This window comes from Psittacula echo, assembly GCF_963264785.1.
Source record: "Psittacula echo genome assembly, chromosome: 15".
Lineage (NCBI taxonomy): Eukaryota > Metazoa > Chordata > Aves > Psittaciformes > Psittacidae > Psittacula > Psittacula echo.
Window position 1 is genome coordinate 4,369,636 of NC_137751.1, and position 13,729 is coordinate 4,383,364.

A 13,729-nucleotide genomic window follows, 5' to 3' on the forward strand; every position below is an offset into this window, starting at 1 on the left:
GAAAAAAGCATCATGCTTTGAAAAAACAAACAAACAAACCAACCAAACACACCAGAATTCCCCAAAACCTCAAATCCACGATGACCAAGCACTAAGCCATTCTTCCACTCCTTTAGTGACTTAACTTTTCCCCTCCTTTTAACACTTATGGTCTCATCTACAAGCGGAAGTCTCTACAGTGACTCAGGATGTAGCCTCACCACAACTTTCACTATTTCAAGCCAACATCATTTGGCAGGAGGAGCACACACTAACCACGGGAGTGTGTACTCTACCCACACCAGGCAGATCTACCCCCTCCTACAGACACTCAGTGCACCAGTAATTTTCACATGAGTTCAGCTGAACTAGCCAGACCACCAAGATTTCATGCTTCAGTTCACTGCACAGTAACTTTCTCATGCTGATATACCCATGAAAAGAACATCCTTTAGGTCCTGGAACTGGGACATAATCATCATTCAAGGCTAAAGTGGTCTGAATTTGCAAAAAAAACCCCAAACCTCCAAACTGGAAAACTGCTCTCACCAAGATACGCTGGATCTGATGCAGAAGCTAAAAAAATCAGCTATAAAGAGGTCTGCCAATGCTTCATAAAGAAGTTCACTACTACATGAAGGAGATAGGACAAGTTAACAGCTGTGCAGACACCTAGCTCCCACTTACACCAAACAGGCCTCAAGCCAGCAGCTGCGTAATCTTGAAATAAAGAGTTTAAAAAGAAAGGGCACAAGGAAACTGCTTGTCCTGATCTTCTTGTCTGAGGAGAACAAGAGTCAAGACCCTCTACACAAAGTGCTGGTGCTTGTCTTGCTCAGTACTATTTTCACTCACTCTTGCTTCATATTCTGGTGTCACGTCAACATATCCCAAGCCTCCTTTCTGCAGACGAGTCGCAACCTCAATTAGATCACTTCGGAGGTAGTTCAGCAGTTCCTGGTTGCCATCACAGGATTTCAGGCCCAAGTTCTGCTTCCGAGCCAAATGGATAGAATGTGTGATGTCCTGATACCTGGAAAATCAAAACCAACCTTTGAATACACACAGGCTCCTGCCCTGTGAGCTGTGGGGGCACTGGAGCAAGAATGGTATCCCCTGTGATCTCCAGGCTCCACCAGTGCATAACGTTCTTTGAAAGATACTGGAAAGCATGTGGCGGTTCTGGCTCTGCATGAGAAAGCTCTGCCTTTGTTTCCAGCTCCAAGGAAGAGTTTCAAGACTGACAGGACCTCTTCAGAGTTTAGAGCATTGGTTATCAACAACCTGCAGTTACTGCCCAAGAAAACCAGCAATTTCTCATCCTCAGTATCCTCCCCTCTTCAGCACAGGCACAATCAAGACAAAGTGTAGAATGCTGCTGCAGGAATGAAAATGCTTGCTATGAGAAGGACACGCTTTGACTTGGAGGAGGCACACAGAAGATAAAAAAGGAGCAGGCTCACCTTTTCTCCAGACGCTCCTTGAGCTGGCTCTCTCTTACTCCTTGTGGGTGCAGGCAATCCAGCAGCTCATCCAAATCCTTCTGATTGTCACAGAGAAACCTGAAAGACAGAACATGCACCAGCATCAGCCAGTGTGTCTCTGTGGCAAGACAACTCCTCCTTCTAAATGGTGCACAAGTATTAGAGGGCAGGGATGACAAGTAACCTATATCCCAACCCCATGGAGCAAGGTGAAATGCTTCCAGTAATGCTGGCATAAGAGCTTCCTGACTCAGACTGGCCTCATTTCCAGGTCCCCAAATGTACTGAAATCCAGGATAAGAAAAATAAAATCAAAATAAATACAGAACTGATTTCCTAGATTTTTCCCTGTATAATTTATTGAAACACTGGCATTTGAATTCAGTCATCTACCCCAGGAGTTAGACTCACTAAGTTGCAGTCTGTTTAAGTAATCTGAAACATCATTTCAGAAATACGAGGGAAGACGAACATGCCATACACTGCACAGCACAGCAATTCAATTGCTCTTTATGCAGACCCTTTTAACTTCTGTTCACACAAGAAGTCCCTATATTACCACAGGGTATGTCCTGACTCATACCATGCCTGCACATGATGAGGATTTGTGACTGTGAAGGCCATGCTCTCTACAAGTACAGAAGTCCTTGTTGCTAAGAAGCTTGCCTTAACTTGAAACCTCAAATGCAGTAAATGAAATCCACACTCATTAGCTTTAGACCTCTTTGCTAAGGAGAGGTCCTTGAGGCCCGCAGCAGTAATCCAGCAGTTAGCTGGATCTAAAAAAGGAAAGCTTTTGCAACTATCTACATGAGGCACCCTCTCTGCAATTCCAGAGCACAATCAATTCTTAATGCTGGGCTGTAGCTTTAAGCTAACTTTCAGACAGCCTGAATTTCTGCTCTTTTCCTCTTTTTTCCCCCCCAGCTCCACCCTAGGATGCCATAGAGCCTCCTCACCTGGTGGGGGCCAAAGCCTACCTGAGCTGTAGAGCTCATGTACAGCAAATGAGACTGACCACATCTCCCAGAACAGAACTGCCCCTTAGAAGAGGGAAGTGAGGGAGCAGCAACATCAACCTTTTATGGAAACAACTGCAATGGACCACTATGCCATCCTCACCAGACGCAAAGAGGACTCCAGATCTAAATTCTCTTCTTAGGCACAAACTCAGATGAGCCAAGCAACAACTAGAGAAAGTTGTTCTGGCTCCTCCTGGAATAACAGCGTCCACAATGCTTATTTTTCTGGCAGAAATACTTACTAAATATCATACCTGAAAAGAAAACATTTCAGAGCTTTCATACACTCCTACTAGGGGAATGGCTTCACAAACTGCACTCAGTTAGAAAACTAATTACTGTAATAAAACACAGCATTCATTGTTTAAAAATGGAGGAAAAATAGTTTCTTGCCAGTCACCTGCTTCAGTACACTCCAGCCCTCTTTTAGTACACTCCATCCTCACTTTGCACACTGGGATCAAATCTGTTGGCCATCACTACCCTCCACATACCCTCCCTGTGAGAAGCAGGACAGAACGGCTCTAGGTCTCTCACCCACTAGAGTCTACCACAGGCACTTCAAATGTTGCAGCCATGAGATCTGACAGGCAATTCCCAGATTCACTGGAAGGTCTTCCAACAGACCACTGCAAGGACTTCTGTTTCTAAGTCTACTGGACTTCTGCTAAATAAAAGAGAAATTTCCTAGAATATTTGCTATCAAAACCAAACAAACCCAAACCATCCTATGAAACTGCTTCCATTCACTTGAGGCAGACCTTGGGATTGGTCCTAAGCCGTATTTCAGTATGAAGAATCTGTCATGATACAGGAATAGCATGAACCAAGCATCAAAAGAGTTGCCCTGCAGATACCCAGCAAAGGACTATTCCTTGGGCATGCTGAGAAGGTTGCCTAGGACATGATGAAACAACACGAGTCGCTGCTGGCGATACACCACTGGATCCAGCTGGAAAAACATCCAAAATGACCATGCCTGAGCTTTCTCAGCTTCCCCCCACAGCTGCAACACTAAGGGGGAAATCCTCTGCACTGTTGTTACTGTAAAAATGAAAGGGCCCTGGAAGCAGTCAGCACATGGCACTTGGATTCTCCAGGGTTATGTGGCTTGGGGAAAGACAGCACAGGCTGTCAACAGTGTGAAAAAGCAGCTATCATCCTCCCACTGTAGAGCTAAGACCTAGCACGACTTTGTTCCTGCTGAAAAGGAAACAAGGCAGGGAAACAGAACATCTGCAACTGGTACCTGAGTCTTTCCAATTCGCCCTGAGAGCTGGAACTGGAATTTCTGGAACACAGAACTGTTCTATAGCAGCTTGAACTCCAACATGCAAAATACAAACATATCAAAGAGGCACCTGTGTTGGTTTGAGTGGTGACACCTTGCTGCTCTGTGCAGCCACAGCTCCTGGTTCTCAACTCAGCTCCATGCTCTCCATCCTACCTGAAGAAACCACCTGCACCTCCAACTAGGGCTCAGCCAGCACAAGGCCAGGAGCATGGATACAGTAGGGCAGGGCTTGCATTTTAAACATGGGAGACAACAGGGCTATGAGCTTGTGGATCTTGTTAAGAAGGAGGGGAAGCCAACTGGTGCCCTCCATGTGGTCTGACACAGAATTTACTAACACAACCTAGAGTGATGGGAAAGATGCCTTTGGGAGAGTCAAGACCACATAGACGTCTTCAGACTTATCAGTATACACGTTAGGTTGAATAGTCCGACATGTTCTCAGGCTACAAGGGACAGAAAAAGGTCTAAAACCTGGACTGAAGACTAGGGAATGAAGAAATCAAGAGGACAACACCTAGAGTAGCCCAGAATCAGTACCTGCTCTGAAGGGTTGGTAGAAACAGGGAAACTCCATCTGTAGAATATAGGCTTGAGAATGGAGTCTGTCAGCACCCACTCATGGTTAACTCACACTGTCTGCGGAGGGGACCTGCCATATCATGGTGTATTCCTGATAGATGAAGAACAATGGGAGTTACTCTGCAGAGATGCCACTGTTGCCAAAATTCAGCTGCGTTCTGATCAGGATGAGCAAGAGATCTCCTGCACACTGATACACTGTGATCAATCTGTGGCTTTTGCAGGGAAGCCCAGTCCATACAGAGCTCCCCAGGACAGAAAGAGACATTTCCAGGGACCACATGGCCAGAAGTTTTAAATGGGGAGATTTTTTTAATAAGCATCAATATCAGTGGAAGTGGCGAACATTGTTAGAAATGGGACCAGTGCATCTGTCTGGAGAGGACAGAAGTAACCAAGTTTTTATGATTCTGAATGAGAACAATGATTCAGCCTCTGCACTTTTAGGACAGAACACTGAGCCCTCTTCTTTTGGGGGACAAATTACTGAAAGCAGAAACCACTTGCATGAGATACTGTTTCTGTAACTCTTGGCAGAAGTATGGAATTTATTTCTCCCTTTATCAACAACCTACCAGCTCCCATTCTCAAGGAGCAAAGGAGCAGTTTCTGTGAAATCCAACCATTCACAGTATTAATTTGGTGTTAACTTTAAAGTCTCATCACTCTAGAGCTTAAAAGGGTAAAGCTAAAGATGCTGTATGTGCACTGTGAGGCTACTCTCAATCCCATGTTAGATGTATGACTAGGACAGAGACACGTGGCAGGAGGTAAAGCAGAACACAAGAAACTAGACTTATGCAGCACATGCTAACATCACGAGTTACAGCTCAGCAAGTCCTTGTACCTAAACCAGAGGGAATGGAGGTATCCAAGGACCTTAGCGGTCTCAAGGATTCTCAGGGTGCACAAGGACAGTGTGCAAAGAGCAGCCAAGGAAGAGACTCTTCCATACCCATCCATGCTCATGGCAGTCCTTGACACTGGAGAGATCAATGGTCAAGGTGAAGATGAAGTAATAGGAATCTGGATTTCCTCAGAGGGCAGTTGCAGTTACTGTCTATCCCTGAAATAACAGCTCTTAGGTTGGCACTTGCCTTTTTGTAGAAGCTGACCTGTAAATAGTGACAGCTGTCAGACAGGTACTTAACAAATCTAACTATCCGCTCTTTGCAGTTCCAGAGCTTTAAATAGAAGTCTTTCAGCTGAGGCAGCTTCCTGCTTGTCTGTGGAAATGCCTTTAGGTTGTCCTGTCACTTAGGAGAAAGCCATGCAGACAGCACAGAAGAATGTGTAGCTAGAATTGGTTATATTTCCTTTGAAAAGCTGCAGCTGTGCCCCCTGCTCACTTGAAGGGGTGAAGGCCTGCATCTGTCACAGATCTTCCAAGCGCACTGCTCTATCCATCAACATCCTGACACTGCCAACTTGCCTGGCAGAACACCACACGCAGGCATGATCCTCTCAGTGAAGAGCCAGCACATGCTGGGACTCTTAAAAGTTCTTCCCAGCAGGTACCAAAAAGGACAGAAATCAAAGCCACTGGGACAAAAAAACCAAACAAACAAAAAAATCAACCTAGCTCAGCCTCTTATTTCTGAGTGAAGAAAGGGCAGAGCAGGGATGCAGTGACATTTCTTTGATCTGCCCCTACAGATTTCAGCATCTGTAGGTTTGAGGACCTATTTGGGCGCCAAGACAAGAATCTTTGTGCTTAACACTCCCCAATAAGCTCCTCTTGCAGCAATTTGTCCAATAGGTGCTTTGAACAGGGATGGACTTGGAGATTCCCAGCAGCTGGTAGCAGCTGCAAGATCTGAAGTGGCACTTGCTTCTCTATTTCAAACCTGCCATTTGCTAGTTTAATTTCCTGATCCTTTTGTTCTGTATCAAAAGGAAATCCTCTTTCTTTAGGAGACTTCCCTGTTCTGCTCCAGCAGCACTCCCCACCTCCCTGCTGAACGTACAAATTAGAGTATTTCTGTAATTTGTTTCATAGTACTTAGGCAATTATTGACTCATGAGAAGAACTTCCCTCTTATCCTAAAACAGGCCCAGGAACAACAGATACTGGGAAGCAAGACTGTTCCCCAAGGAAAGGAACAAAATTAATTTTTTCACTCTTAGTCTGTACTGTATCACCCTTTTTATTTCCTTAATTCAAACCCATGTAAATCTCTCTGAAAGCACTTCAGGCTTCTGGTTGCCATATTAAGCTTTTTATTTTTTTTATTTATTCTAAACAGTTCTTAATTCTTTTCGTTGCCTTTAAAAAAAAAAAAAAAAGAAAAAAAAGAAAGGAGAACCCACATATTATGGTCACTTCAGACAAAGCAGCTCTTTGTAACAGAATCTAACTCCGTCCTGAGAGCATATAGGACCTGGTTCCAGGAGCTTCTGCTCCTGGGATGGATGCCTGGTTGCTCTGTAAAGCACTCCCAACCTCTGTAACCACTCTGATCTCTCCCAGCGTGTCACCGACAGCTGCCAACCTAACCTAGCAAGTCAGCACTGTCATGTAAAACACTGTTTTCTCAAGTTCAGCCTGGAATTACAAGTTACAGGGATTCTGTGCCACTTAACTCATCCAGTTTAGCTGTATCTTGACTTCAGTTCATAGCAACATGAACTATTAATTTAAGCTACTGTTTTCCTTATATAATTTATTCTACTGGAACACATCTGCTAAATGAAGATCAAGTATTACAAGAGGCAGTTCGCAGAGAGGACTTGCCTGTGGTTCATATAGTTCTCTACAACTTCCTATTTAGCACCCTAGGAAAGCCCAACTGCTTGATATATGCTGTTGTGACAAGATGTACACAGAGTTGTTCAGCCTGGAGAACACAAAGCTCCCGGGAGACCTTACTGTGGCCTTTCAGTACCTTAAGGAGGCCTACAAGAAATCTGGAGAGGGAGCTCTGACAAGGGCCTGTAGGAACAGGACAAAGGGAATGGCTTTAACCTGCCAGAGGGGAGACTGAGATGAGCTCTTAGGCAGAAGCTCTTCCCTGTGAGGGTGCTGAGGCACTGGCACAGGGTGCCCAGAGAAGCTGTGGCTGCCCCATCCCTGGCAGTGTTCAAGGCCAGGTTGGACACAGGGGCTTGGAGCAAGCTGCTCCAGTGGAAGGTGTTCCTGCCTATGGCAAGGGTTTGGAACTGGATGAGCTTTAAGGTTCCTTCCAACCTAAACTATTCTCTGATTCTGTGATGACTAGACCGAGAAAGGGAGGAGAGATTTGTCATGGCAATACTGACAGACTGAAAGTGCACAGGAAACACCGCTCTCTCCTACAGCCTGCCAGCAGTGAAAGAGAAGGGGCAGAGAACTACAGAGAGTGAGTACTCAGTACTGATGGTTTAAACCAATGAAAGTATCTACCCATTTCAGTCTCTTTGACAGTTTCTGGGTGTCGTGGTTTAAGCCAGTTGGCAAGTCAGCCACACAGTTTCTACTCCCCCCGCCCCCCGAGGGATGGGGAGGAGAATCGAAAGAATGTAACTCCCACGGGTTGAGATAAAAACAGTCCAGTAACTCAGGTATAACACAAATCACTACTGCTACCACCAATAATAATAATGATAAGAGAAATAACAAGGGAAGAGAATACAATACCACCCGCCGGAAATGAGCCTGACAGAGAAGAGAACGTGCCCTTCCGGGAAACTCCCAGTTACATCCTGGGCATGACGTGCTGTGGTATGGAATACCTCTTTGGCTAGTTTGGGTCAGGTGTCCTGTCCCTGCTTCCTCCCGGCTTCTCCTCCTCCCTGGCAGAGCATGAGACTCACAAAGTCCTTGGTCAGGGTAAACATTCTGACCAGCAACTGAAAACATCGGCTTTATCAGTATTATTCCCAGGCCGAAAGTCAAAACCACAGCGCTGCACCAGCTACTAAGTAGAAAGACTGACTGCTGCTGCTGAACCCAGGACACTGGGAGGGCCAAGAACATCTCTAGTAAAGTAGTTCTGACTCACAGCAGTGAAACTATGCTTTGGAGCTGGTGGTACTTATCAAAGATCAAGTAACTCCACTTTGTGGGTCAAAAGTAGAAAACTAGGGAAAAGCCACTGTTACCTAGAAAAATGCAGAGTCCTTCGCAAGCAGTTTAGTAGATGAAGGTGTAGTCCTAGCCTGGAGACACCACTTATCAGTCCTTAGCACATAGAGCAACAGTTAACACTGGGGATTTTCTTCAAAGATACAAGACATTGCTAGGGCAAATTACTGGAACAAGTCACAATCACCCATGCTCAAAGTCAGAGGTTTAGATCTGATTCACTTAGAAGACACAGGTAGCTTTGCTTGGCTTTGGGAAGCATTGAAGGGTAACAGGCTATCAACATGGCAGAATGATTTTGCTAAACTATAATTATCACTAGCAACAAAAATCAAGTTGATATGGTGCTACAGGAGAACAAACAGACACCACTACAGTTTGCTGCGAAGACACTGACAAGGAGCTGGGGGATGGCTCTGCATGTCTCACCTCGTGCAAGAACATGCAGGATACAGGCCTGTCTCCAAAGATCTCAATGAAGACTTTAATTTCACGTGCTTAAGGACCCCATGTGCCACAATTCAGGTCTGCTGAGATGAACCATGAAAGAAAACCCAGATACACTTAGCTAGGCCACTGCTCCCCTCCTCTGTTCTGGGTGTTTTGGTTCTGTTCACTTCCCAGTACTGAAAGAAGTGCACAGTAATTTTTTTAAATTAATATTTCTCCTGAATAGGAAGTATTTTAAAAGCAATATATCTAAATAGCATTTTACCAGCTTAATTCATACTGGCTCTGATTGATGAGATTGATTACAACAGTTCCACTGGCTCTTGGGACTGGCTGCCCTATTAGCCACTCACTACTAGTGCTAATACCAGTAACAGCCTGGGGAGCTGCTGAAGTGATCCAGCTGTTGAGTATTGAAAGAGTGGCGGTGGTATAGAGTAGCATCTATCAAAAGAAATGGGTCTTGTTTCCTGATCTCTGCCCTGTGAGTCCCTGGCAGCTACCAAAGCTTTGTTACCATAAGTTCTGTCCCTGCTTGGGCACAGTGGTCTCCGTGGGCAGGTCTGTGGTGTGCATGGGCCTGTGCACTTTGCTCACTCTGCCATCAGCAGCTGTGCTCTTCCGCTTGTCTGCAAGAGAAAAACACAAACTTGAGTGGCTTCTTCTCCTTCCCCCCAGCAACCATGTGTGATCTGCACAAACTAACCTACCTCCGGGGCAGGGTCTATATCCAGCATCTACATGTCTGGGAGGGAAAACTAATCCAGTATTACCTCACGGGATATGCATTTATAAACATTAACAGAAAATTGTAATGGAATCTCAAAGAAAATACTGCATCTAAAAGCACACACATGAAATTCAGAAAAGCATTCCTGCTATTTTAAACACATAAAACTGGTTTTGCTTTTTAGCTATACACTGACAAAATACATTTAGAACTGAGTTATAAACAACACGTATTTGTATTTCGGAGCATCTTAGATAACAGCCTGACATGAATTTTATCACCTTTGCTTATTTAAGCCTTTGCTTGTTAAGCTTTAAAAGGAACATGCTAAAATCCTGCACGGTAGCTGGGTAAATATTCAGGTAGCAGGTAAGAAATGGAAGCAGGCTGGTGTACAGGGGTAGTGTTGGTTTATAGTTGGAAGAGTTCACGTAAGAAATTACACCCATCTGGGACCACTGAGTGGTACCACCTCCAGCTTGACAAGCCACAGACAGCTAGGTTTGTCACTGTAGGTTTGTCCTGACCCATTCTTCTGTAGATGCCTACTCTGCCAATGCCCAAAGCACTACTACTGGAGCTCTGATATAACCCAGTGCACCCATCACATGCAGTGTCATTGCAGGTGGACTCAATGCCAGCTTATGACGCTTCAAAAGCAAGAAGCGAGCAGGACTGAAAGGACTGAAACTGCACTGGAGTCAGATTACAGCATGCTCTTCTCTACCAAGAACTATTTCCACAGGAAAGCATTGCTCCCCTCCCCACAGGTTGATTTTTGTGCATGCCCAAGCTCTGCCTGCAAGGCTCCACCTCACAGGCTCCAGGCACAACTACAGAAGGAGCACCAGAACTTCAGCCACCCACTGCACCTCACCTGCACATTCAGTACAAGAGGAACAGTAGGCTGAGAGGACGTGCAAGAGGGCTGTTCGCGCAAATGGTCTCCATCAGCAAAGCTATTGCTATGTAGGAGATGCCTACAGCTCAATACTATTTCGCAGGTTAATTTGGGGCTCTTCGCACTGGTGAGACATTACCACAATGATGGATGCCCTCACACTCTGCAAAACACAACTGATCACCTATAAAAGAAGTTTGGCACACTGCAACTCAGCAGGTTCAGAGTAAATGAGAGGGATTAGTCCACAACTGACATCAACCTCACTGCTTTTAAGAGAGGTGGTTGTATCCCGTGGCCCTCATGTGGTACATTGTGGGCAGTCCCAAGACCTGCAGCAGCAGGACTGATGCTGGTCATGATGACCAGCATCATGAGCAGACTTTCTTGTGTATAGGCTTCTAGGGTTTAAAGAAGGCTTAAATCAGAGCATCCCCATGAAAACACTCAGACTACACAGTTCTTTCACATCCACAAATCCATTCAGACAGTCCAACAGCAACAAAGGAAGCACCTACAGAGAGGCAAGCTGATCATACCTCCTGGGCTGTAGTCCTTTTTAAAATCTTCTTTTTTCTGATGGGGAAGGATGAACCTGTAGTCTATACTGTCATGTACCCAGCCCTTCTCAATGAACAAGCCAGGAACTTCATCCGAGAACAGCCAATACCTGTAGGAAACACACATATTAACAAGTCCTGTCTCCTCTCCTGGCTAGGTACATACATCTGCTTTTATGGGCATAGAAAAGCATCTACGTGCTTGAGTCAAAGACTGGATGCATGTATATCTTTATATTAGCACAGCTGAGAAACATCGAATGCTTTCATTAGAATCCATTCTAAGAGCATTCCTGCACAACAAACATGAAAAACAAGAAGATAGTAAGAAAAAAACCCAAGAAGATAGGGACACCTTCCACTACAGCAGCTTGCTCCAAGCCCCTGTGTCCAACCTGGCCTTGAACACTGCCAGGGATGGGGCAGCCACAGCTTCTCTGGGCACCCTGTGCCAGCGCCTCAGCACCCTCACAGGGAAGAACTTCTGCCTAAGAGCTCATCTCAGTCTCCCCTCAGGCAGGTTAAAGCCATTCTCACTTGGCCTATCCCTACAGGCCCTTGTCCAAAGCCCCTCTCCAGCTTTCCTGTAGCCCCTTTAGGCACTGGAGCTGCTCTAAGGTCTCCCCCTTAAGGAGCCTTCTCTTCTCCAGGCTGAACCAGCCCAGCTCTCTCAGCCTGGCTCCAGAGCAGAGCTGCTCCAGCTTTCACAGTGTCTCCATGGCCTCCTCTGGACTTGCTCCAACAGCTCCACGTCCCTCTTGTGCTGTTGCCCCACACATGCCCTCCTGAGCTCTATCAGGACTGCAGGGGGGTCTCACCACAGTGGAGTAGAGGGGCAGATTCCTGCTTGTCACACCCCTTTTAATGCAAGCATGCAGAGCTCCACTAGGTGGACCCTGACCCCCACAGGAAGCCCTCAACAAGCTGCCAGCACAATCCAGTGAAGGCTGTTACACCCTATATACACAAAGCTGTCCCTTCTGCTCTCCTGCATGGTTCAATACACAGGGAGTTCTCAACACTCTTATCAACCACTTCTTGGGGGCTCCTGTCTAATGAAGCTCCTCCCAGAGGGCAGAGCTGGCAGCTCCGGATCTTCTCCTTTCCCACCTGTTATGATTGCGATCAGTGCCCACCGGGGTCCTGCGCATCACCAGCTTTGCTTTGGCAATCCCATCCTGGAACGTTTTCTCAGCTGCAGCTTTATGCTTCCGGATTCTTTCTTCCTCTGCTTCTCTCTCCATCCTCACTGTTGGAATTAGTACAGAGAAGTAGTAACTTTCTTCTATTGTATCCAGACATCAATATTCTCTTTTATTTGACCACACCATGGGGGTAAACCCAATAAATTATTGCTGACTTTGGTTAATATTCTTTCAGCATAGGCACTCACCCTTCATCTTGCTTTCCACCCACCATTCTAGAAAAAGAATCAAGAACTGTTAATAAGTAAAGGTACAAGGATTAACTGGGCTGAGAAAAGTGGAAAGTCTGGATAAAACATGCTCGTTATCATTCCTCATTCTATATCAACAGTGGCATCCACTGCTGTGCAATCCCATGTAACAGGGCCAATGATCTTTAGGTACAGCACAAAATACAAGAGCTGCCCAAGGAGTCCAAGCGTTGGCAGTGGTGCAGCTGTCACACTGGAGGCCAGCATGGCTCATGGATGTCTGGACATCTACAGCCACAGCTACAGGGACCGTTGCTCCCGCAACCTCACCTACTGGAACCCCAGACCTGGCACTGTCTCGCAATAGCAACCATATTACAGCTCCTCACACTTTACGCTTTCCCATATAGTCTATAATTTGAAGAACATGAAAATAGAAACCTTAGGTTTCCAACTCATGACAATATTGGGATTTCAGTAGCTGTCAATATCCACACCTGCTGACAAAAAAGACGGGAAAGAAAAATATGAAGTGGCCTAAATTCTGGCATCACAGGGTCCTGAGCCTGGTCACAGGGTCTTACAGAACAAAACATGTCCTTTCACATCTTTAGGTAAGGAGCAAGCTTCTGCCAAGAGACAGAACATTAAGGTCAACAGGATTTACACCTCTCATGATGGTTCAAGAGTCTCTCTCCACTTCTGCCTGTCTGAAGAATAGATGTACTTTCACCAGGACAAAAAGGAACAAAACATCCAACTGAGTCACACTGGCTCTCCAGAGCCTGATTTCAGCCTGACAAAGACATCACCCCTTCATAACTTGTGCAAAAAGCTGTGGGCAACATTCCTGTGTCCTGAGAAAACGCAATTTAAAAACACCGAAAGGAATGAAGAAATGAAGACTTCAGAGGTCAAAGCAAGTGTATGGAGCTTGTACACTGGCTGCTGGCCCAGGGAGAAAGCCAGCTTCTTGCTAGGACTTTTCCCAGGGCTACTACCTACTCTCTCACAGTCATTTTCTGTATCCAGACAGGTTTGATAACAGTTGATCACCAAACAGTTGACTCACCAAACGGTAAGTCTTTGAAGTTCTGCCACTGTCATCAATCCTGACTGATAAGAGGAGACATGCTGAGAAACACACCCTTGCATTTGTTACACCAACTCGCTCTATCAGCTTTTATATAACAACATACCAGCAGTATACCAACTTACACTAACTGCAGCATGGCAAAACCATCCTGTGAATCTACGCCTGCCAGACA

The 13,729-nt window shown here is 45.7% G+C and overlaps 1 protein-coding gene across 10 annotated transcripts in view; it reads right to left on the reverse strand.

Annotated features, from left to right (window-relative positions):
• Positions 1-13,729, reverse strand: part of BAZ1B (bromodomain adjacent to zinc finger domain 1B) — a 48,817-nt gene that overhangs the window by 13,716 nt on the left and 21,372 nt on the right. For all 10 annotated transcript variants that reach the window (XR_013958043.1, XR_013958044.1, XM_080629831.1 and 7 more), the window contains 5 exons: positions 12,176-12,314; positions 11,045-11,175; positions 9,392-9,503; positions 1,443-1,541; positions 835-1,012 (listed from right to left, as the gene is read on the reverse strand). Coding sequence is in view for 8 of the 10 variants with exons in the window: in XM_080629831.1 (XP_080485957.1) it covers positions 835-1,012; positions 1,443-1,541; positions 9,392-9,503; positions 11,045-11,175; positions 12,176-12,314 (659 nt within the window). In the remaining 2 variants the exon portion in view is untranslated. The remainder of the gene's footprint in view (positions 1-834; positions 1,013-1,442; positions 1,542-9,391; positions 9,504-11,044; positions 11,176-12,175; positions 12,315-13,729) is intronic.